General features: G+C 48.2%; 9 protein-coding genes across 9 annotated transcripts; 6 read left to right on the top strand and 3 right to left on the bottom strand.

Moving 5' to 3' along the window:
• Nucleotides 1-390: 390 nt before the first annotated feature.
• On the top strand, nucleotides 391-1,618 carry GGS22DRAFT_46952 (STI35 protein). The gene is made up of 3 exons (XM_047967163.1): nucleotides 391-818; nucleotides 874-1,432; nucleotides 1,491-1,618. The coding sequence occupies exons 1-3, from the start codon at nucleotides 494-496 to the stop codon at nucleotides 1,570-1,572; spliced, it is 966 nt and encodes a 321-aa protein (XP_047816446.1). The 5' UTR covers nucleotides 391-493; the 3' UTR covers nucleotides 1,573-1,618.
• Nucleotides 1,619-1,945: 327 nt separating this feature from the next.
• On the top strand, nucleotides 1,946-3,333 carry GGS22DRAFT_46938 (phosphoglycerate mutase-like protein). Its single transcript, XM_047967162.1, has 2 exons — nucleotides 1,946-2,040; nucleotides 2,096-3,333. Exons 1-2 carry the CDS (start codon nucleotides 1,985-1,987, stop codon nucleotides 2,940-2,942), a joined length of 903 nt encoding a protein of 300 aa, XP_047816445.1. The 5' UTR covers nucleotides 1,946-1,984; the 3' UTR covers nucleotides 2,943-3,333.
• A 1,419-nt stretch (nucleotides 3,334-4,752) lies between these two features.
• On the top strand, nucleotides 4,753-6,855 carry GGS22DRAFT_46922 (uncharacterized protein). The gene is made up of 2 exons (XM_047967161.1): nucleotides 4,753-6,652; nucleotides 6,720-6,855. The coding sequence occupies exon 1, from the start codon at nucleotides 4,874-4,876 to the stop codon at nucleotides 6,629-6,631; it is 1,758 nt and encodes a 585-aa protein (XP_047816444.1). The 5' UTR covers nucleotides 4,753-4,873; the 3' UTR covers nucleotides 6,632-6,652; nucleotides 6,720-6,855.
• Nucleotides 6,856-8,292, top strand: GGS22DRAFT_195829 (uncharacterized protein; the record flags this gene model as incomplete). The annotated part of the gene is made up of 3 exons (XM_047965727.1): nucleotides 6,856-7,087; nucleotides 7,135-7,146; nucleotides 7,204-8,292. Exons 1-3 carry the CDS (start codon nucleotides 7,025-7,027, stop codon nucleotides 8,290-8,292), a joined length of 1,164 nt encoding a protein of 387 aa, XP_047816443.1. The 5' UTR covers nucleotides 6,856-7,024.
• An 872-nt stretch (nucleotides 8,293-9,164) lies between these two features.
• Nucleotides 9,165-10,396, top strand: GGS22DRAFT_169864 (uncharacterized protein). The gene is made up of 2 exons (XM_047962385.1): nucleotides 9,165-9,555; nucleotides 9,647-10,396. The coding sequence occupies exons 1-2, from the start codon at nucleotides 9,363-9,365 to the stop codon at nucleotides 9,985-9,987; spliced, it is 534 nt and encodes a 177-aa protein (XP_047816442.1). The 5' UTR covers nucleotides 9,165-9,362; the 3' UTR covers nucleotides 9,988-10,396.
• GGS22DRAFT_46888 (uncharacterized protein) lies at nucleotides 10,180-14,721 on the bottom strand. Its single transcript, XM_047967160.1, has 4 exons — nucleotides 14,599-14,721; nucleotides 14,319-14,470; nucleotides 11,258-14,223; nucleotides 10,180-11,187 (listed from the first exon to the last, which is right to left on the bottom strand). The coding sequence occupies exons 1-4, from the start codon at nucleotides 14,624-14,626 to the stop codon at nucleotides 10,485-10,487; spliced, it is 3,849 nt and encodes a 1,282-aa protein (XP_047816441.1). The 5' UTR covers nucleotides 14,627-14,721; the 3' UTR covers nucleotides 10,180-10,484.
• Nucleotides 14,722-15,735: 1,014 nt separating this feature from the next.
• Nucleotides 15,736-18,167, bottom strand: GGS22DRAFT_169851 (tubulin alpha-B chain). Its single transcript, XM_047962384.1, has 6 exons — nucleotides 17,838-18,167; nucleotides 17,675-17,715; nucleotides 17,517-17,543; nucleotides 17,384-17,459; nucleotides 16,793-17,323; nucleotides 15,736-16,741 (listed from the first exon to the last, which is right to left on the bottom strand). The coding sequence occupies exons 1-6, from the start codon at nucleotides 17,860-17,862 to the stop codon at nucleotides 16,089-16,091; spliced, it is 1,353 nt and encodes a 450-aa protein (XP_047816440.1). The 5' UTR covers nucleotides 17,863-18,167; the 3' UTR covers nucleotides 15,736-16,088.
• A 122-nt stretch (nucleotides 18,168-18,289) lies between these two features.
• Nucleotides 18,290-19,490, top strand: GGS22DRAFT_46866 (uncharacterized protein). Its single transcript, XM_047967159.1, has 2 exons — nucleotides 18,290-18,682; nucleotides 18,750-19,490. Exons 1-2 carry the CDS (start codon nucleotides 18,398-18,400, stop codon nucleotides 19,176-19,178), a joined length of 714 nt encoding a protein of 237 aa, XP_047816439.1. The 5' UTR covers nucleotides 18,290-18,397; the 3' UTR covers nucleotides 19,179-19,490.
• Nucleotides 19,347-21,106, bottom strand: GGS22DRAFT_46823 (uncharacterized protein). Its single transcript, XM_047967158.1, has 4 exons — nucleotides 20,672-21,106; nucleotides 20,235-20,600; nucleotides 19,810-20,170; nucleotides 19,347-19,756 (listed from the first exon to the last, which is right to left on the bottom strand). Exons 1-4 carry the CDS (start codon nucleotides 21,005-21,007, stop codon nucleotides 19,515-19,517), a joined length of 1,305 nt encoding a protein of 434 aa, XP_047816438.1. The 5' UTR covers nucleotides 21,008-21,106; the 3' UTR covers nucleotides 19,347-19,514.
• Nucleotides 21,107-21,954: the final 848 nt, after the last annotated feature.

Here is a 21,954-nt window from a genome sequence, read left to right as displayed (position 1 = left end):
AACTCATTCGCATAAACCTATCGTACGCATTATAGTAGAAATTACATCGTTATTTCTGTCTTCAGCTAAAGGATTGATACTGATTCTTGTCTTGACTAGGACCGATACTCGGTACGCGTCAAGATGGCGACCCCGCCAATGGAGGCCATGGCCCTAGATGGGTTATCCAGCGAGAGTTCAAAAGACTGCACTTGATCAAAATCCCTCATCATTAGGTAACATAATCTGGGATGAGCCATGAGCCGGTGTTCGAGTTTCTGCGCCCCTTCTGAAGTGCATATAACCATGCCTACCTATTAATTGGAATCATCAATCTAGATGATGGGCATGGAAATGCATGGATGATGGGGATCAACGTGGAGCTTGTTCTGAGATTATACGGCCGAAAACTTGATCTGGATAATACCAGCGAAAGGATCATGCTCTCGATGTTTCCCCCTTTTCCCCGTGCGCAGCAACTAACACCTACCAGAATACTTGATCACTATTCAAAATGGCACCATCTGCGACCCTAGAAGTTGTTGAACCTACTACCCTCCCCCACAAGGGTGGCATCCCTGTTGGCAATGGCAAAATCCATGCCAGCGGAGAGGTCCAGGTTGCTGATGGGAAATGGAAGGACTTTGCTTTCCATCCCATCAGGGAGTCGCAGGTGGCTCGTGCTATGGTTCGTCGATACTTCACCGACCTCGACACCTATGCCGAGTCAGACATCGTCATCGTCGGTGCAGGTTCGTGTGGTCTAAGCACTGCTTATACCCTCGCCAAAGCTCGTCCTGACTTGAAGATTGCCATCATCGAGGCCAGCGTCTCCCCTGGTGCGTCTGACTAACATGACTTAACGTAGTCAAACTTCTTTACTGACTAGTGCAGGTGGCGGCGCCTGGCTCGGAGGCCAACTATTCAGCGCCATGGTGATGCGCAAGCCCGCCGACAAGTTCTTGACTGACCTTGGTGTGCCGTTCGAGGACGAGGGCGCTTACGTCGTCGTCAAGCATGCTGCTCTCTTTACATCGACTCTCTTGTCCAAGGTGTTGGCTTTCCCCAACATCAAACTCTTCAATGCCACTTCCGTCGAGGATCTCATCACTCGCCGTGACGACTCCGGCGCCATCCGGATTGCCGGCGTTGTCACCAACTGGACTCTTGTCTCCATGCACCACGACGACCAGTCCTGCATGGACCCCAACACCATCAACGCGCCCGTCGTCATCAGCACTACCGGTCACGATGGGCCCTTCGGCGCTTTCAGCGTCAAGAGACTTGTGAGCATGCAGGCGATCGAGAAACTCGGTGGTATGCGCGGTTTGGACATGAACACCGCCGAAGACGCCATCGTCAAGGGCACTCGAGAGATCGTGCCCGGCTTGATCGTAGGTGGTATGGAGCTTAGCGAGGTCGACGGAGCTAACCGTATGGGACCGACTTTCGGGTAAGTACTATTACCATACACGTAGGCTTCAAACAGGAAGAAGCTGATGAATACACAGTGCGATGGCTCTCTCCGGAGTGAAGGCTGCCGAGGAAGCCTTGAAGGTTTTTGAGCAGCGCCAGAAGGAAAACGCCTACTAAATTCGAGTTTTGGAATGTCAAGGAAGACAGAGAAGGGAAGATGCGTTACTAGGTATTGATTAGTTGAAGTTATGAAGGACCACCTACCGCTCTACATAGGTACCACTATCCTTACTGAAAATAAATAAGCTTGAATAGCTCTACATGGTAGCTTGTTAAGTGATTCGGAATGAACTTGTAAATGGATTTCGTAGTTTGTACTCTGTAGATTCGGAGATGATGGCATTAATAAGCCCCTCCTCTCATTGGAGAATCCCGGAATCAACCGGAGAAACTACGGAATAAACACCAATGCCCCACCATAGCTCCACTAATCTGTACAAAAAGACTTTGCAAATTCTCAAAGCTCTAATTTCTTAACTTAGACATTTCCCACATCTTTCTCGTTCGTTCTGAAAAATGATGTGCCGCAATGCGCATTTTGCTCGTCAGACATGGCGAGTCTGTTGACAATGTAGCTGGTCTTTAGTGAGCGAGTCTTTCACAGACATATCATATCTGACGAGTACTAATCTTTTCTAAGTGCAGGTTCTAGAGATTCTCCTCTCACGAACCATGGTGTCCTCCAAACCAAAAGATTGGGTGCGCATCTTGCGAAACGCCAGGAGACCATAGGTCCAATCAAGTACATATTTACTTCAAACCTCCAAAGAGCCTATCAGACAGCCGAAGCCGTTGCCGAAGCCCTGCTTGAAACCCAATGTCCCTCTAGTGACGATACCTCGGAGTCTCGAACAGCTGTGGAAGTCTCCCGGCTACCCGAGTTACGAGAGAAAGACTATGGATCATCTGAGGGCAAGAAATATGGCGTGAAGACAGGGAGAGGTCATAATGATCAAATCCAGTCTGATTCGGAATCACATGAGTCGATGAGAGTCAGAGCTCATCGGTTCGTGGACTCCCATCTGGTCCCAATTACCGACACTGATGCGTCTGGAAATATCACTGTCTTGATAGTGGCACATGGTATTATCCTTGGCGTCCTTTTGAAGGTATTGCTTGAACGGTTTGCTCCGAAGCCAGCTCCCTCTGCACCCCATAGTGGAGGCCAAGATGGTCTATCGGAGTCCGTGGCATGGAGCAACACTGGCGTACTTCAGGCCAAGCTGCAATTGGGTAAAGACTTGACATCTTCAGGTAGCCCGAACAAGGCTGTACCTGTTGCTAGTTCAACAGTCTCTGACGATGCCGCTCCCTCTACAAATTCACGTGGAAAGCCATTGCACCTGACTATTGAGCTTACAAACGATCTTGAGCATCTCAGTGGTCTGAAAAAGACAAGAGGTGGCATTGGAAGTGCCAAGTTTGATTCGCGACAGCGGACAATGGACTCATTCTTCACTTCTACCTCAAAAAAGCGAAAGCTTTAAAGGGAAAAGCATCTATTGGGGGGTTCTTGATCATGGTACGTTTATGGTTATTTTACTCTTTTTACCCTCTATATGATGAGAGCACATAATTCACAGACCTGTTCTGAATTTCATGTGGAATCATTTATGTCCAACCGCTATCTGATACTTGTTTCTATCCTCACTATTTGGAAGCTTTGCGAGAGTATCTGCTAATGTCCGCACCTTCACGTTAGGTAACTTCAAAATTCATATCTCAGTTATATTCTTAGATTGGTATTAGCAACGTTGTGTTAGAGAACGTTTTCACGATTGGAGTATGCCCTAGGACATTCCGACTTGGCATAGCCGCTGGGTTAAGGGCTCAACAATTAGATTCGCTTTCAACAAAGCCTCCTTGCTTCAATAATGAACTTGCAATATCTAATCAAATATGCGACATTCCATAATGTGCAACCTTGCCGTAAAATAACTCTTGTACGGCTTCGCCTGGCAACGAAAATTTGTTTGCAATATCTGATCACTGTGTTTCATGGGACGTACAGCTAATGATTGTTAAATTTTGAGTAAGGTCAATCAAGATGTGCAGAATGTGTAAACCATCTAGACAGCTTTACATTGTTCATAATGGTAATACTGGTTAGTAAAAACGGAACATACCCGTGGACGTCTGGAGAATATTGGGCCAAGTGTATTAGATCCTACCCGGTACGTGTCAGGTATACTATCTTGCTTAATCGAGCATCACTACACTTCTTCCATTCATTTCATGTCACACTAAAAATAGTTGTTTCTAGGATTATACTCAGACTTAGTAAAATAGTTTGGATGCCACAAAAGTCTATCATCATTTATCTTGATTCATTCCTGAAAGCACCTAGCAGGTAGGCTGCTGGACGATGCATCCATTCGATACTATATTTGGCTTGTCTACTAGGTACCTACCTAGTGATAGGAGGCATGGTTTTGATGACATCCATAGAAATATTCTACGTCAGGGGTGTCAGAGACATGTCAAACTTTATACAATTCATACCTAGCTATGTATAAGAGAAGTGCGTCGTAGAAGTTCAAACATTTCAAGGACTTCGTCTTATAATAGAAGCACGCCTTGTTTCTGTCTGAGTTCTAGTAAGCCTTTACCAATAGTGCCCCAAATCCTGTTCATATTAAAGCATCTCTTATAATTTGGATACGGAACTTCCACCTGATTACAGTCATCATGCCACCTCCAGACGAACGCTCTCCAACGACGCCTTCGGTGATCATCTTTCCTCAAGACGACTCGCCCCCCCTCACGGCCGGTCAGGTTCCCACGCGCGATTATGAAAGCGGTTCAGACGATTTCACCAAAACGACCACCACTTTGACAACTGGATGGATCGTTGGGGCCGTTCTAATCATTGTGCTTTTCATTGCCGTTGTAACTATATCATTTACGGCATATAGACGGCGCACTAGGAGGCATGCAGATGGACTAGTTCAATCTAACATAGAGTTGACTAATCGAGACGCCCCCCCTAGCTATGAAACCCTACCTAGATAGATGAGAGCTATGCCAGGAAACGGTGAGAAAGGGATAATCGCCGAGTTGAAGTATAAAGCGGGCTTGAACCAGCTAAGAATTATAAAACCATTTGAAGCATTTCAAACCACATAAAACTATACGATATAGGATAACATGATATTATGTATTGTTGTTTATAGATGAAGTCAAAATTAACATGATATCCTGGCCTTAGTTCAAACTAGGGCTACGATCTATAGGCAGTTACCGACAAGATGCTATCATTACTCCACATTAGATGCTACATTCCTCTTTAGAACTAAGTATCGAACTTCACTATCATATCTAATAGTTAACCTAGGATAGAACTTAGATATATACACTTTCTTTCCCTTCGCTTACGCATATATAGTTCTGAGTAAGTAACAAAGGGGTATATGCTAACATGCGTTCCATCTTTGTGGCCTTGGTTCTGTCATGCTGTAGTCTTTCACAAAGTACTCTTGAAGTCTTCCAGGCCTCACCTCCTCCCCGGTCAACACTTGACGCTCCAGCGTGTCGCCATGTGTTATTCGAGCATGATTTTGGTAATAGTTACGGTGCTCCGTACGTGGGACCCTATACGCCACCTGAAGGCTGTAATTTCACCACTACTATTTTCAACCTGAGTGTAGTGTCGAGTGGACGGCAATTCGATCGGCTTGCAACACTATGGCTTGGTGATATTGAAGTGTGGAGAACTTCTACCGCAATGCCGACTCAATCAGGGATCCATTGGTCGTTCCAAAAAGACATGACTATATGGTACACACTATTAACACAGAGCCAAAAGCTCATCTTTGATCTTGGAAACCTGATTGATGGGGATCGATACACTGGCCATTTCAATGTCACAATGGAAGCTCTATACTATGATGACCGTTATATCTCGGGCTTCCACCCTGCAGAACATATCTACCCCATCTCGACGTCATCATCTTCGACTAACGCTACTTCATTATTCTCACTCCCCGACGACAGTGGGGTGGTCAATCTTACCCTCCCAAGGAACGTAAAACATGCGGTGGTTTCGGTCACGGCCTCTGGCAACGGCGAAGAGGAGTTTTGGTTCACGAACGTGCCGTCGGAATACGTCCATACATTCCCCAGCAACGATGGCTGGCTATATGAATACAGTCCGTTTCGCGAAGTGCAGGTGCTCATTGACGGCCGGCTTGCTGGCGTTTCGTGGCCCTTCCCTATCCTCTTCACCGGCGGTGTTGACCCGGGTGCGTGGCGGCCCATCGTCGGCATCGATGCCTTTGAACTATCTCCATTTGAGGTTGACATCACCCCTTGGCTTGGCTTACTTACAGACGGACAACCGCACACTTTCCAATTGCGTGTGGTGGGGTTTGACACATCTGCGGAAGATGGTATAGGCCCCATTGGAGAAAATTGGTGGGTTTCAGGGTCCGTCTTCGTCTGGCTTGATGAGGCGACCGAGCAGAAGACTAGCAACAACTTCCGTATCGAGACTACACCGCCTTCTTTCGACTTCCATCCGGTCGTTGGTATAGAGGTATCTAACAATGGTACGATTTCCAACACCTCATTTCATTTTGCGTTAACAGCAAGCCGAAATATAACGATCTCTTCCACGATCACAACAGGGACCGACACGCGCGACGTAGTATGGACGCAGAGCCTCTCGTTTTATAACATACAGAACATGTCCGACTTGGCTTTCAATCAATCACTGTCCATGATCACGTCGGGCAGTTACTCAGACTCGATCTCAAACGTTATATCTCATTACGTTTATCCCTTAAACCTCTTCAGTGCATATGATGTAGCCTCCTCCGGAGCAACGACGAATCCTGGCTCTGTTTTCTGTATGGTCGATCGAAGCAAGCTGACAGATGGTATATCTACGCTGCCTTTCTTTACTGGGATATCTGTCGGTTCGGAGAGCCTTCATACTAGACAGAATGTTACATCGAATTACCACTGGAATAGGACGATCGTGGAGGGGACGGAAGGTCTAGACGCGATGGATGGTGAAGTATGGCTTTCGTATTCTGGTATTGCGGCGAGCGGGGACAGCGTCGTGGCATATCACCGATATGCTAAGGAGAAGAATGATAGCATCTTGGTAGATGAGCAGGGCTGGGGGCCATTACAGGTGCCCAGTACAATGCCTCTTCCACTCCCAGATGATTGAGATGATGTTGATGCCGTCCAGGTAAGAAATACCTACTGACAAAAGTTTGAATCGCACTAGGAAATATTTCATAGCTGACATCGCTGAGTCTTATTGTATCCGTCCAATTAAAACCCTTGATATAAGCCCAATTTTGGTGGATACCTAACCGCTATAATTTAAGCTTTCCCAGCCCGGAAGTCCACTATAAACCCATAAGTTTCAGTTAACTTTTGCAACAAAACAGCCTCTTAATCGTCTTGATTGTTCTGGAATTAGCAACGTCATCGTAACATTAAATATGTCGTGTCGTCGACCAGCAAGATAATCATAACGCGAGTAACTACACATTCCCAACTCTTCAACCTATATGGAACGAATAATGGCGAGAACCTATCGCTTTAAACAGTGGCTATGTCGACCTGTGCAAACAAACTAAGCTGCGCCGCAGTAACGGTTAATGCCGATCCTGACATCGTGGGTGGCCTCATCCCTCCTCTCTAGATGCCGACTAACTCGCATAGGCTGGAACTGGGGTACGGCGTCGACTTACAACCATCAACTAAGCCTTGTACTTACCCATTCCCGTATAGGTCATTCTCGCTTTCTTGATTTCTGCTTGGTCTAGCCTCGTAATTATCACCGTTGAATATTTCTCTCTCCATGGGGACGACGTTAACTTCAATTCGAATGCACTCGATGAATTGTTAAAAGGGTATATCTGGAAGTTAACAAAACGCTTTAGCAAACCGTGGACCCTAGGAGAGGTCCAGCCAGCTATTTTGTTGGTCAGCGACCAACAACTAATCACTGGTATTGCGATCCTAACCGTGGGGTATATCCAACACTGCACCATTTCCCAGTATCATTTCTATATAGTCTACTTGCTTGGGTTTATGTCCTCTCAAGTATATGATGCATCCCTCCATGCTCTTAATCTATACGTCAACAGACGTCCATCGATGAAGTTATGGAGAGTAATTCTGATGAATATCCTTTTCGGTATGCTTATCTTCAACGCATTCGTTGTAGATCATGACGAGTTCCTTGTGTATGAGGACGACGATGATATTTGGTACCTTGGGTCTTCTACTCAATGTGTCTGGAACAACTTCATCGGCACGAGTCATTACCGATCTTCGCTCTTAGACCTCATCCTATCGTTAATTGTATTGATCTGGGCCTACCTTGGGGACATGCAACTGTTCTATCCTCACATATTCAAGCCCCTCGACTGGTTTATTCGAGTCATTCAAACACCATTATTAGGTCTTCTTAGGTTTCACGACTACATCAGCGAACGGATGTCCGGAGCGGAACCTCCTTCCATTGGAGCGCACCGAGTCGACACGGAGACGAACCCCGGGGCGACGTGTTCCATGAATTCGTTTCCTCGGAAACTATCTCATATTCCCTTACTCATAATCCAATTTTCCATATGGTTCTTACTCCTCCCGAGCTTTACCTTGATAGAAATTCTGACGTCGCGTATCGTCGACCTTTGGAGAATATATTCGGCGTTATTATGGGCAACAATCTCAGTTATAAAACTCGGGAAATATGCCAGCTCCCATCAATCGATTCAGGGTGACGAAAGCGGATGGGGGTTTGGCCAAATCCTCCCCTTACTTCTACTACTCCTACCGGCGACGTCGGTACTAGAGATATACCAAGGCGAGTAGAAGGATGCAGGAAAGGTGCAGTGAATTATGCTAATTATCACTAGAGGCTCAAGAGAAAAGAAAGAAAGAGAAAGGTGCAAGTGCTGAAGTCGAGCTGCAACACTTAGCCTTACGAGACTCAAGCGGGCAGCTTTTCTACGAGGAGCCAGCCTCTCTCTATACCGCTTCCACTTTCGGGGGAAGCAAAGACGACACTACATTTAAGAAGAACAGGGGCGAGCAACGACAAGGTACAGGATTACGAGCAGGGTTTACAGATGTCTCTATAATGAGAAGGGAGACGATTGATACCAGACCCACTCTTCAAGGTAGAATGTATGGGCATAAGCTGTTCTGCGTGTGGATTACATTTTGTACACATGCTGCCTTCGTGGGGACTACGTACGGAGCGATCAAGGGATATTCGATTTGAGATGGGCATAAATTAGAACATAAAGGTTAGAAAAAGATAGAAATCAGGATAGAGGGCCTCAAGATACGCGATAAGTCGATCGCTTGGGATGCTAGTGAAAAGGAATATACGAACTGACGGGTAATTATTAAACACGATTGCGGATGATCACCCTTATCATAGTGGCTTTCGCTTGGAGTCCCATTTCTTTAGAACACAGCTCAAAGATCTACATAAAGCAGGGAATGCCGATTTTGTCTGATGATTCCATAGGTAAGATGAAAATATTAATGGATTCCACCTAACTCAAAGTGTAACCCAAAAAAAGGTAAGTAGGCTATACAGAGAGCTGATCTCTGACATAAATGTCGAAATATTTACACTAATTTCGTGTGTGTAGCACAGCGTCCCGCCCGACTCTAAAAGCCCCTAAGTCCTACATCGGGCGAGGCGTTCAGCTGGCGATCTGGTTGGGTGAACAGCGAGGCTGAATTGACGACTGATATAATTCGCCAACCACCCCTCTTTTGCTGGAAAACAACTAGTTAGCTCTATTATCTCAATTCATCACAATCCAAATCTCACTCAACACCATCAATTCTACCAAACACCAACACAGCACATAAGAAAACCTTCAACCCTTCAACCTACACCCCAAACCTCAAACACCCCTACAATCATGATCCTCCCCCGCGCCATAAAAAGTAGCCGCCGCAAAGGCTCCGGCTTCAAATCCGGCGGCTACCACTACTACGGCGGTGGCGGTGGCGGCGGCGGATCGCGCCTCCCTCTCTGGGTCACCCTGGTCATCGTATTTAGCGTGTTATGGGCATGCCTCTACCTAGCGCTATTCTACTATTTCTTCCGAAAAGGTATATCATCCTCTTACCAATCTCACAATCCCTCAACCAACCTACCTACCCACCGCGTACTCACCCAAAAAACTAACGCCCCCATCACCAGAACGCCTCCAAACCGACCCCCTCAAAAAGCGCAGCCGAGGCGTCTCTCTCGGGCGCGCCGCATGGAAGGCGTTCCGGTACGCAACGCTAATGGAGCCAATAATCTGGGCAGTGCGGAAGCTAATAACGCGGTTCCGGGCGGGACGGGGAGCGAAGAACGTGGGCGGCACTTTCTACCGGAAGATCGAGGAAGGGGAGGAGAAGGGGCCAGGGATGCGGGACGTAAATAGCAATAGTAGTAGTGGTAGCGGCGAGCCTGTGGGTGTGGTGCCACCTGCCCAAGTACGCGGGGAACCGCTTCTTTCTCCGGTGGTGATATCTAAGGGGTCTGAGGACCGGTGAAGGGGGTGATTGGAATTAAGTGATATATTTATTTGATAGATAGGTGGGTGGATTTGTTTTAGGAACGCTTGATTAAGGGCTAATGGGCTATTTAGAGTGATTGAGTAAGAGTACAAAGTAGATAGTTTTTTCTCGCTGAGTAGGTAGACGTTTAACAAATAAGATACCCGGTTCGTTTTTAGAGGTAGTAAAGGCAGCGCAGTAGGTATTCACGACAGGATTACATACAGAACTATACATTAATCATTGGCCCTTCCAACCTGCTAGGCCTCTCCACGACACTCCTTCGTTGAATCTCGCAACTCGGCTTCATTTTGGCAAACTTCCAAAGATCCCCCTCCCCCCAATTCGGCGCCTATACAAGTGAGGTATCTTCCGTATCAAAACAAAGAATCATTCATTTTGTCTCTCGATGTGTTTCGTGGTATGCTAAACCTGAATTTAGGACTGGTTAGCTAGGTGGTTTGCGGCCTAGATGGTGGATTAGTGCTCTAGCTCTACACTCTAGAAAAAACTCGACTTACCCGCTCGAGATTGTAATCGTACTTCTCAAGCGCGTTCACCGCATCTGTCCTCGAGTAACCCATGCCCGTCAGGTTCTTTACAATCGGATCGTCGTGCTTTCCTTCGTCGCTAAGTGCTCGTCCTACAGTGCTTGGTCTACCTGAGCTATGACTTTGAACGGGACTCTTGTTCTCATCACTGCTCTGTTTTGCGGGTGCCTCGCTGGGAGAGTCTAAGCTAGCGAAAAGGGCATCCCAATCCTGATTGTTTTGTGTAGCAGGGCCTTGGGTAGAGAAGGAGCCGGCGTTGGCATTGTTGGTGGCTGGACCGACGCTAGTCGTAGCTCCCGAGGGAGACGAAACTGTGCCGAAATCATAGCTACTATCGATTCCAAACGTGTTCGAGACATTCGTCGATTCGCTCTTAGGCTGACTTGGTGGCGGGCTACTATCAAAAACAGGGTTGAAATCATCAAGATTTGATCGAGACAGGTTGGCAAACTCATCATCCGCTGAACCTTCTTTAGCATCCTCGAGGTCCGCGAATTCGTCATCTAGGTCGTCGAAGGCGGCTTTAGATCCACTAGGAGCTGTGTTTGTGACCGTTGTTGGCGTTGGAGCGAACGAATCTCCACCCTGAGATGCGGAAGAGAAGGACGGGGAAGCTTTCGGTGGCTCGGGAAACACCGATAAGTCACTTGTATAGATATTAGCACCGTCACGAGAGAATATCGGCAGAATGTACCAAAGACCAGGAACTTTCATACTTAGATGGGTGGGATGTATGCGATCCCGCAGCTGCTATGTCTGGGCCGTCGGTTGCGGCCGCACTTGCCTTTGATGCCGCGGGAGAAGCCGGAGCCTGTTGTGTTTCCTTGGGTTCGGTCTTCCTATCGGCTGGGGATGCCGGTGCAAAGTCATCATCAAATCGGTTTCCCTCGCTGGCAGAATCCGACTCGTCGTCTCGTTCTAGCTCGGAGATAGGAGGGAACTCCGAGTTAAAAGTTGAAAATGCATTAGAAGTATCCTTGGTCGATTTATCTTGGGCCTTGCCTGAAGAGCTGGCCATGCTCGCAAAGGCCGAGTCAAAATCTACCTTTGCGTTGCCATTATCCTTCAAGTTCCCGAACAGATCACTGTCCCTATTGCCCCCATATGGTGTAGTCGGAGCAGGTGCAGTTGGTGTCTCGTCTGGGAATGACCCAGGAATGGATCCATCCTGAGGGGATTTTGGTCTCTCTTCACTCTGCGGTGTCCACTTCTGGTTTGTATCAGATTTTGATGTAAAACTCTGGCCAGTGGACATTGCCTCCATCGGGGCCGGAGCCGGAGTGGAAGCGGAAGGAATTGGGGCGGTCTCACCAGACCTGCTTACAGGAGGCGAAACTTGGCGTGAGGGGGCAAGGGTCTCGGATGCCTCGCCGAACGGTCCGAAGCTCGGGCTAGGCTGCCGCGGTTCAGTTGGTACAGGGGGTTCGGCAGTCAAGGTGGCCTGGCGACTCACCGTTGGTGTAGAGCTAGTTGGGGTAGCAAAAGACCCAATACTAGCCGTAGAAGTACCGGTGTTTTGGTGCTTGAACGATGTCACTGGGGCCGATGATGTGCTGTCACCCCCGAAGTCGCCGAATATGTCATTAAACGACTTTTCGCCATAGGGTTTAACAGGAGGAGGTGAACTAAACGCACCCATTATGTCCGTGCTCCCTGTTCGCCTAAAAAAGGGATTGTTCGCACTGGCGGTTGACGGTGCTGGGCTCGCTAGCTGAGCAGAGGTTGCAACCGGCGATCCGGTGTTGACCTGACGAGAGAGTTCCTCGTTGCTCTTTGTGAGGTCCTCGACGTCGTTCTTCAGCTTGTCTCGCTCGCCCTCGGTCGTAGAAAGTTGCTTCTTGTTGATAGCCACCATTCCCTTTTGCTGTCGAGCTTCTGACTTTAACTTCTCGATCTGCGGCTTTAATTGGGCAATCTCGGTATTGACAAAGCTGATACGTTGCTTGAGAGTCGCATTCTCTTGCTGATCGGCCTGGAGAGCTTGTGAAATTTGGTGGTGTTGGCTCTGCAAGTCTTTGTAAGTGCCATCAATTGTTATCAATTCGTTAGTAAGCTTCTTCGTCTCTTCGCGTATGTTCCTAAGCTGCTCTTCTAGGGATCGAACATCTTGAGCCTCCTTCTCATACAAGGCGCGTAGTTGAGATAATCGCTGTTCGAAGTTCTTCTTTTGCTCGCTAGCCTGGTTGATCTCATTTTGAGTGGAGCCGCGCTGTCCTTGAACTTGTTGCATCTGCTTCGATAAAGATCCCACCTGGTTAGACAAGTTTGCTAATTCGGCAGTCTCGCTAGTTAGCTTCTTGCTAATTTCTGGATCGTTGTCACCGAGAAGGTCTTCCATAGTAGATGCGGAAACGGGCACGGGGCTGCGTTGAGCTTGACCCGATCCGGCGGAACCTCCGGTATCATGAGAAGTCAAAGTTTTGCCAAATGAGGAGGACGGAATAAATGGTTTAAATGTGTTGACTGTGGGAGACGTTCGGATTGGCGAGCCTGGAGGACCACTAGCAAAGGGATCTCTCGTTGCTGAGCCACCGGTCGATACCGGAATTTGAGCTGGAGCAGGGCTAGGTGATGCGTCAAGACCAAACAGATCATCAATGGCGGACTTCGGCTGTGGTTGAGGTTGAGGCGGCTGCGGCGGGGGCGAAGGAGCTGGAACATCAAATGGTGACGGACCGATAGGGGCACGGGATTGAGTTCGTAAAGACGGAGGGATAAGGTTCGGCGGAAGCACCGTAGGTAGAGGAATATCTCGCCTGGTTCGCTGTTGGCGAATAAGATACATGGCGACAGCGAAGGTGTCCCGGTTCAACCGACCCTCCGAATTGATGTCTGCTAGATCCCAAATTTGGGCTAAGGCATCTTCGGGCAGGCCGGACCTGCTTAGGAAAGGGACTGCCTCCTCGCCTGTGATGAATCCCTTATTTGGTTTATCCAATTCGGTATAAAGCTGATCGAATCTTGATTTTTCGGCTGGCGTGACAAGCCAGTCACCCCCAGTCACCTGAGCCGGTACGCCTGGGGGAGGGGGGCCCAGCGGCGGTCTTCCTAGTGGACTGGTCGTTCGCATTTGAGCTTGTCCACTCAGCTGTCGCGGTATAGCAGATATAGGCGGACCTGTAGTCGTTGGGCTCTGCCTCGGTGCAGGGGTGCGTCGTGTAGCAGCTTCGTAAAGCGCAGCAGGGAGAATATTCGGTAAGCCTCTCAAAGCACCAGCTTTCATAGAACTAAGAAGATGCATGGCAATGACGAATTCGGTTGCAACAAGGGCGCCCCTCTGCTCCGTATCGGCAAGCTGCCAGATGCGTCCTAAGACTTCGTTAGGTAGTCCCGATTTCTCGAATATGCTCTTTGCTTGGTCGCCGGGTAGTATGCCGCCTGGCAGTAGACTCTGCTTCTCGAAGACGGTAGCATATTGAACGACCTTCTCAGGCGACAAAGGCGGTATTCGTATGGGCCCGCTACCAGTTCCTTGTGCCTGTAGCGGTGGATGAGCCGGCGGCGGCGGTACGGGGGCGGCGCTGATATTGATCCCATCGAATCGCGGCAAAGGACCCTGCTGCATGGCCAGTTCAGGAGTTGGTTCGCGTCCAGCTTGGGCATGGCCGATGAGCCGCAAGACGAGTCCAAAGCCAACAGGTGTCAAAAAGCCTCGGTTCTCATTGTCCGCTACTTGCCAGATCTGCCGACGAGGTAGATTAATCAGCAACTTCAACTTTCCATGTTTGTTTTGTCATCCCCTAGCGTGAGCGTGAGGAAATCATCGGCTTGACTTACCTCACCAAGAATACGTGAGTCAAGTCGGGTTTTCTCGAAAAACTTTACTGCCACATCACCCGTTACGATACCCGCACCTTCGATGTCAGCTTCGTGAAATAGTTGCCCATATACTCGCTTCTCTTCGGGGCTGAGGATGAGCGTCGGCGCAGCTGCAGAAAGAGGGGGTTAGCTGATGCTATCGATGATGTATATGGAGAGCTAATAAAGGTCTCGATGATATATATAGACATATAGATATATGGTGATGTTATTTAGATAGAGAGTTATCATAGCTTACCGGCGTCAACGCTGGATTCGGCAGACATTATTGCGCAGCCGAGCTCACCAGGCTTCAATTTAAGACAGAGCTCGGCGGGCGAGGGCGAAAGATTTCGGGGTTATGTTTCGGATGCAGACCAAAAAAAAAGAGTTCAATTGACAATGCGTTAAGACGGATAGAATTCTTAACTGCCAATAATACACGGGGCTACTTTGGAGCTTCGGCAACAAAATACGGTTACAAAGGTTCAGGTCGTGTATTGCGAAAGGTAGAATAAGGTATTCCGTTAAGTGCCAGGTGTGGGAGAGAATGTTTTGGTGTTGGAGTCTCCAACTTTACTTTCACTTTCGGCAGGAGGCTGGAGTAATGAGCCTAGAGCCTAGAGGTAACGATAGGTACCTAAGTATTCTAGGTTTGACAGGGTAACCTTGAATTCCTCCCCCTACTTGCTGCCCCTACTGCTCCTACTGCTCCTACTGCCCCAAACTGCCCCTACCTTAAGCTACCAAGGCAGCTAGGTTGTCTACCGCAAGTTTACGTAGACGGTGCCACTTTTCCAGCTCCCCAAGAACCTCTTAACTTTCAAGCTCCGGGCTCCCGGTACACATATACATATACATATATTATGTATTCCGTACATACTACATACATTATGTATGCAAAGACCCTCTATTTTAAACGATTATCATTATTAATATTTCTTCCCGACGTCCATTTGACACTCATATGCCTTCTAGCATGTTAGTGCACCTTGTTTTGTCCTGTCGGAAGGCAGCTAGATAAACATGTGACCCGTAATAAATATCTCCTCTATTAAAATTTGGAGACAGATAGAAAAAGAACGAACGTTTCTCGATGAGTCAAGCTGCTCAAAGGCGCTCTTTTTCCTCTCACGAGTGCCGCGGCATCCCGATTTGGAATCGTCATTTTAGGGGACAGGTAGCCATGCACATCTCTGCGAGCTGCATTCGAGAACGAAGCCACAATTGGTCGACAGCGGGTTCAACCGCGCATAGCGTCTAAGGTAGTTATCGAATAGAGTGAGATTGGTACTCTACATTTCAACCATTGGTCGAAAACTCTGTCACACTGCATACAAATTGTCAAGCGATACCAAGCGACACGAAAACGAAACTGCAGGAAGGATAATCAAACTACGACGGGAACTTATTAAGTATCTTTTAACGTCCTTTCTGTCGAGACAACCCATTTGGGGACGACACCAGAGAAACTCGTGCTATTAAAAGTTGTAGGACGGATGTACAATGCGTATACTAATCTTGCTACCAGGCTCAGTCACAGTAGAATCAAAAAAGTCCCCTGCTGTCTCTCCATTAGTCCCAACGGACAAGCCCACGTTACCCGGAAACTTTAGCACAACTGATACATCTCGATTCGTCTTTAGTATAAACAGGGTGCTATCACGGTACGTCTGAATCGCATCCTATTATGGGTGCGAAAGTATTAAATGCCTCTGGCGGTGACACGTAGCACGAGTGACCTGAGACTTAGTACTCAGCCTCAACATCTCCGTCTCCCTCTAGGGAATCGGTGGCAACCTCCTCGTAGTCGCGCTCTAACGCAGCCAAATCCTCGCGTGCCTCCGAGAATTCACCTTCCTCCATACCTTCACCAACGTACCAGTGGACGAAAGCTCGCTTGGAGTACATCAGATCGAACTTGGTAGACAACGCAGACCAAGCCTCAGCAATAGCTGTCGTATTGGACAGCATGCAGACGGCACGGTTGACCTTGGCCAAGTCACCGTTAGGAACGAACTGGGGAGCCTGGAAGCAGATACCAAGCTTGAAGCCTGTTGGGCACCAGTCGACGAATTGGATCGTGCGCTTAGTCTTGAGGGTGGCGACAGCCGCGTGGGCGTCCTTGGGGACAACATCACCTCGGTACAACAGGCATGTGGCCATGTACTTGCCGTGACGGGGATCGCACTTGACCATCTGGTTGTATGGCTCGAAGCAGGACATGGTCATCTCTTGAACCGAGTTGGCCTCGTGAGCAGCCTTAGCAGCCGAAATAACTGGCGCGTAGGCGACAAGGGGGAAATGGATACGAGGGTACGGCACCAGGTTCGTCTGGAACTCGTTGAGGTCGACATTGAGAGAACCGTCGAATCGGAGAGAAGCGGTGATGGAGGACACAACTGGATAATATTAGCCACTAGCAAATGCATATTGCTTCGTTCCCTACATACCTTGTGCGATCAAACGGTTGAGGTTCTCGTAGTTAGGGCGCTCCAAGCCAAGATTTCGGCGGCAGATGTCGTAAATGGCTTCGTTGTCGACCATAAACGAGCAGTCGGAATGCTCCAGGGTGGTGTGAGTGGTAAGGATAGAGTTGTACGGTTCGACGACCGAGGTAGCGGTCTGAGGTGCAGGGTAAACACAGAACTCTAGCTTGCTCTTCTTGCCATAGTCAACGGAGAGACGCTCCATCAACAAGGCGCCGAAGCCGGAACCGGTGCCACCGCCGAAGGAGTGGAAGACCAAGAAACCTTGGAGACCGGCGCAGCTGTCGGCGACGCGTCGCACTCTGTCCAAGACCTGGTCGATGAGCTCCTTGCCCACGGTGTAATGGCCACGGGCATAGTTGTTCGAGGCATCTTCCTTGCCAGTGATCATCTGCTCAGGGTGGAAAAGGCTGCGGTAGGTACCAGTGCGGACCTCATCGACGACGTTGGGCTCGAGATCGCAGTAAATAGTGCGAGGAACGTACTTGCCCTGACCTGTCGAATACCATTAGATGACCACCCATTGGCTACCAGATAGATAACATATATGCTTACCAGTCTCCGAGAAGAAAGTGCTGAATCCCTGGTCGGGATCAGCGAGCTTGCGCTCTTCAGTCAGGTATCCATCAGGCTGTATGATAAGCTCGTCAGTCGTACTCTGCTATTGAAATGAATCGAAGCAACTTACCTGGATACCATGCTCGAGACAGTAGAGCTACGAGATGTCAAGATTAGCTTCGTACTCGAGTCATTCGGATGACAGGGATAGTAGAGATGCAGGTCGTGCATTAAATAAATATATGCGACGTCGACATCCTATCCTATACAGATATATGGGATACTTACCTCCCAGCAGGAATTGGCGATTTGGCAACCCGCCTGGCCAACTATGGAATACGTCAGTATAATGGTGTTTTTGAAGGTTGGGCAATATAGGTGCTTATAGAGCGAGACATGGATTATGCGGTGAAGGAAAACGCGTGCCTTGAGACACATGAGATAAACGTACCGTTGATGCTAATGATCTCGCGCATCTTGAAGGCAAATACAATGCGAAAGCAGTATTAAGTGTAAACAAGAGGATGAGAACGAAGAATCGGAATCGCGGGTGCAGGCAAGGTTAGAAGGAGAGTCCCGAAGCAGGAGGTGTGAAGTGAATGAAAAATGTAGGAATTGAAATTGAGTCGAAAGGAGTTCTGTTGATGCTTTTGGACCCAGTCGTTTTTACCCAAATCCAATAACTAAAAAGTACTAAAACTTCAAGTGGGGGCGGATTAAAAATTCATCCCCTGACTGGGTAGGAGCTTTTGTTGACATGAAGTTGCCTAGATGGGGACTCGGGCTAGTCGGGAAGGCACACGGACCACGTCAGGATGCAGGGACCTTGGGTGGGACTACTGTTTAATTTATAACATTGAATGGTAGGCCACACAGTGAGCTTGGCAACAACGACACACCGTCGTGCCAATTGCCCAATACTTTATCACCTAAGAAAAAAAACCTGATCTTCATTAATAATTTGGTAATTGAAATTCATACATAAAATTCTTGGATTTCTAGATTGTCATAATGTTAATTCGATTCACTCCTGTAATTTTGCTGATTGCATCTGTGTTCGCAAATACCGAAAAGGCCATTTTCACCGGTCCACCAGCCGCCAATATCCCTTCGGCACATCCAACCCTTGAAGACTTGCATGTCGATATCCTCACCCCTATCAATTGGTCAATACGAACACATCTTGAGTCCCAATTTCCCAATATTTCATCACCTAACGGCAAAGCTACTTGGCTTATCCTTGATGAACTCACTGAAGGTCAACGTTATGAAGTGAGAGTGTGTTGGGCTGCAACTGTTAGTTTCCTATGGTCTAACAATGTTTTTATATCCATTTGGGTTAAGAGAGCTAACTTAAATATAGCAACCTACCCAATTCAAAATCACCACTTATGAGCTGCAAACCGTCTTCGAGACTCCCGAACTAATATCTGAGCTTTCAGAATATTCATGGGCTCGCCAGTCGCTTGGGGGTAATCATGGGTCTCAATCTAAGCCAGAAGAAAACCTCCGGATTTCAAACTCCGAGAGAGAAGCTTCGGTTCTCTTTCTCCAGATTCTAGCGGCGGCAGATTACTTCACGCTAAATAAGACGCTGATGAGACACGTTCCGCCAGTCCATGTGGATATCATCCTCGACCCCTTTCTTCTTGGCGTACTGCCCCGTTCGTTATTGCCAACTGTGGGCTACATTACCGCAGTAGCCGTCACATCCTGGTTTATCGCACGATATATCTCAATGTGGATTTATAACTTAGGAGCAGAAGCAACCCCTGAGAAGAAGATTCAGTGAAATGGTAGACACGCTTTCGTCACTGCTTCCTATATTTGCCTCCCTAGATCCAAACGAGAGTACCATCGAATCCCAGCTATCATATCTCGTAATCCTCGCTCATCAAAGCATTCCACACAACTCTGGACGGAAGCGTAACCGCAGCATTGTCTTCATTTTATCCATGACTCAATCTATGCTTTAAACCCATCAGGAGACATAGCCCAAGTCGATTTTCTCTTAGCAAAAGTGAATATAGCGGAAATGCTAGAAACCGAAAGAACATGAACTCCGCGGTCTATAAATACGTCTGCTTAAAGTTCGCCAACGGCACCAGCACCCTTTAAGGTTGGCCTGCTACCAATTGCCTGGGTACCCCCCTGATTGACTATGGTGAGGGTGTGTCGCCGAAGGAACCGGTGGCCCGGCAGCATAGGAAGGTTGTCCAGAGTAGCTGTGGGAGCCTGATGATGGTGGTGGGGGCATATTATACTGCTGGGTGCTATGAGTGCTAAACGTAGAGGGAGGTGGTGGATACTGCTGGCCGCTATATTGAGACTGATTTGGTGGTGGTGGCGATGCGTATTGCTGTTGTTGCGCTGGGTGCTCTATTAGCGAATACAGAAACTTTATACCAGGAAATATCACCTACAATAGGCATGTCCCTGAGGGCCTGGGCTGTGCCCGTAGGTAGAGTGCTGTCCCGCAGGCGGACCGCTACTGTAGGGTGGATTGTGATGTTGCTGACCGGGAGGAGAACTATTGTAGGTTGGGTTCTGGTGCCCTCCCAGCTGATTAGGGGGAGGAGGGTACGAAGTTGCGGTATGCTGACCGGGCGGAGGAGGGTACTGCGGTGTCACGTGTTGAGTAGATGATGGATTATAGGAGGGCGAGCCTTGCTGGTGAGGCGGGGAGCTGTAGGATGGCGTCGAAGCATTCGGTGGCTGGTAGGATGTTGGAGGCGCATGGCCAGTGTACCCGCTTGTCTGGCCTTGATTTGAATATCCGTAGTTCTAGCGTGTTAAGTTACGTTAGTTAGAAGATTCTATTTCAGTATCGTCGTTGAAAGTATCATACCGGTTGGCTTCCATGACTCCCCCCAAACATACTCGCAACTCCTCCCATCACGGAGCCAGCTAAGCCTGAGGAATGCGGAGTTTGGCTAGATTGCCCACTATGGTAATTCTGGGGTTGCTGGGGCTTATGACCGGAAGAGAATAGATTTGAGGCAAGTTGGCCAACAAGCTGACCAGTACCTCCGCCATGCGCACCAGACGAGGTACCAGACGAAGCACTATGGCCACTGCTGCTGTGACTTCCACCGAGACCACCAATTAATTGACCAGCAAGGCCACCAATACCACCTGAGCTGTGCCCGTTGGTGGCCTGAGGCTTTCCGTGGCTACCGGAGAATTGGCTCAATAACGAATTAGCTGCAAAGCTCTATAGTTGGATGTTAAGTTAGCGCATTATACTCTAGAATGCTGTTTCTATCAGAAGACTAATAGACGTACACCAAACCCCCTTTCACCAGACGGTCCATCAAGTCCTCTATTATCCTCGGCCGGTAAGATGGGCTCCATCCGACCGTCGGGGTGCTTGACCGTTTGTGTACCATCGGGATGGGTGATAACTTCTTGCCGTCCAGGGATGCCGTACGGGTGTTCATTTGTTTGGGCAGGCGTGTTTCCCGGTGCAGCCTGCGTCGGGGTTTCCCATTGAGACACTCCCGTCGAGAGCTGGACGTAGTAATACTTCTTGCTCGCGCCATCCCACTGTGCTATCCATCCAGGTGGGAGTTGCGGTGGTTCGAACGTAGGGCCTTCATTTGGAGAGGCGGGGCCAGCCATGACGACTGAGGGGTCTTATCTCGTGTCTTCTATATTTAAGGTAGGTAAAGTAGATGGACCAGGAAAAGTATTGACTCGACGAAAGCGAAAGATCGTAGAAAGGAGGAAGAGATGCCTCGAATATCGGTAAGATCACTAATTAAAAAAAGATGGTGTCAGTCCGTTAATATTTGAAAAGGATGTGATGTCGAGGGCGGTATGACATGCCTTGGTACGTAGTAAAATTTAGAGAATTTGAAAGGAAAAGGGTTGTTAAAGGGTTGCAGATGAATGAAAGTAGACTAACCCGCTAGCTCAAGATTTAACTCTCTGTGAAGTCTAATCTACACGTAAGTTATAATAGGTAGTCACCAGTGCAGCTTGAATTAGTATGAGATATGCCGTGAGCCGTCGCAGATTCCTACTTCCTCAAGGTAGCGAGTTAAGCATGTACTTTGCGTACATGCTATATATGGATATCAAACAACTAAGATGCCCTAGGTACCCTACCATCTTGCATCTTGGAGGGGTCCTTCCTCCCTCCTAAAAGTGGACCATACTTCGTAGGCAATACCTAAAAGAATGACGATGTCAGCCACAAATAGCACAAATGCCACACATTGAAGTGGCGGTGTTCCAATTGATTCTTAAAATCCGTCGAGGTCCGCATTTTGCTTCCAAGAAATTCAAGCATCTTACGTGTCTTTCCCGTTTTCCCCATCTGACCCATGACGCTACTACCTGACGAATCAAACACGACTATATCTCATCAATTTTAGAGTATATCGTCGGTCGCCTCTAACTTACGCACCACGCCCATCTACTAGATGTTAAGATTAGATTTCCACCAAAGGCAACACATCCATGATGTTCATGCCCTAATGTATTGAAGCGGTATGGAAAACATCCTTAGAAGCTTTATTTCTTTCCTCTGTCTGAGCCCTACCACAAATATTCGCATGGTGCTT

The sequence above is a fragment of the Annulohypoxylon maeteangense genome (genome assembly GCF_022496945.1).
Source record: "Annulohypoxylon maeteangense strain CBS 123835 unplaced genomic scaffold GGS22scaffold_15, whole genome shotgun sequence".
In the NCBI taxonomy this organism is placed as follows: domain Eukaryota; kingdom Fungi; phylum Ascomycota; class Sordariomycetes; order Xylariales; family Hypoxylaceae; genus Annulohypoxylon; species Annulohypoxylon maeteangense.
This window is presented reverse-complemented; position numbering and strand designations above follow the sequence as displayed.

Bases quoted from the DNA above. Each gene is read 5' to 3' on its own strand.
- GGS22DRAFT_46922 (XM_047967161.1), top strand. From the start codon at position 4,874: ATGCGTTCCATCTTTGTGGCCTTGGTTCTGTCATGCTGTAGTCTTTCA.
- GGS22DRAFT_46823 (XM_047967158.1), bottom strand. From the start codon at position 21,007: ATGGCTGGCCCCGCCTCTCCAAATGAAGGCCCTACGTTCGAACCACCG. The intron at 20,171-20,234 runs GTATGATACTTT...TTAACACGCTAG, and splicing joins GGAGTCATGGAAGCCAACCG to AACTACGGATATTCAAATCA. The intron at 19,757-19,809 runs GTAGGTGATATT...TAGAGCACCCAG, and splicing joins CCCTCAGGGACATGCCTATT to CGCAACAACAGCAATACGCA.
- GGS22DRAFT_169851 (XM_047962384.1), bottom strand. From the start codon at position 17,862: ATGCGCGAGATCATTAGCATCAACG. The intron at 17,716-17,837 runs GTACGTTTATCT...CGTATTCCATAG, and splicing joins CGAGATCATTAGCATCAACG to TTGGCCAGGCGGGTTGCCAA. The intron at 16,742-16,792 runs GTATGTAGGGAA...AATATTATCCAG, and splicing joins CAACCGTTTGATCGCACAAG to TTGTGTCCTCCATCACCGCT.
- GGS22DRAFT_169864 (XM_047962385.1), top strand. From the start codon at position 9,363: ATGATCCTCCCCCGCGCCATAAAAAGTAGCCGCCGCAAAGGCTCCGGC. The intron at 9,556-9,646 runs GTATATCATCCT...CCCCATCACCAG, and splicing joins CTACTATTTCTTCCGAAAAG to AACGCCTCCAAACCGACCCC.
- GGS22DRAFT_46952 (XM_047967163.1), top strand. From the start codon at position 494: ATGGCACCATCTGCGACCCTAGAAGTTGTTGAACCTACTACCCTCCCC. The intron at 819-873 runs GTGCGTCTGACT...TGACTAGTGCAG, and splicing joins CGAGGCCAGCGTCTCCCCTG to GTGGCGGCGCCTGGCTCGGA. The intron at 1,433-1,490 runs GTAAGTACTATT...ATGAATACACAG, and splicing joins CGTATGGGACCGACTTTCGG to TGCGATGGCTCTCTCCGGAG.
- GGS22DRAFT_46866 (XM_047967159.1), top strand. From the start codon at position 18,398: ATGTTAATTCGATTCACTCCTGTAATTTTGCTGATTGCATCTGTGTTC. The intron at 18,683-18,749 runs GTTAGTTTCCTA...ACTTAAATATAG, and splicing joins GAGTGTGTTGGGCTGCAACT to CAACCTACCCAATTCAAAAT.
- GGS22DRAFT_46938 (XM_047967162.1), top strand. From the start codon at position 1,985: ATGCGCATTTTGCTCGTCAGACATGGCGAGTCTGTTGACAATGTAGCT. The intron at 2,041-2,095 runs GTGAGCGAGTCT...ATCTTTTCTAAG, and splicing joins GACAATGTAGCTGGTCTTTA to TGCAGGTTCTAGAGATTCTC.
- GGS22DRAFT_46888 (XM_047967160.1), bottom strand. From the start codon at position 14,626: ATGTCTGCCGAATCCAGCGTTGACGCCG. The intron at 14,471-14,598 runs GTAAGCTATGAT...CTCTTTCTGCAG, and splicing joins CGAATCCAGCGTTGACGCCG to CTGCGCCGACGCTCATCCTC. The intron at 14,224-14,318 runs GTAAGTCAAGCC...CCTCGTCGGCAG, and splicing joins ACTCACGTATTCTTGGTGAG to ATCTGGCAAGTAGCGGACAA.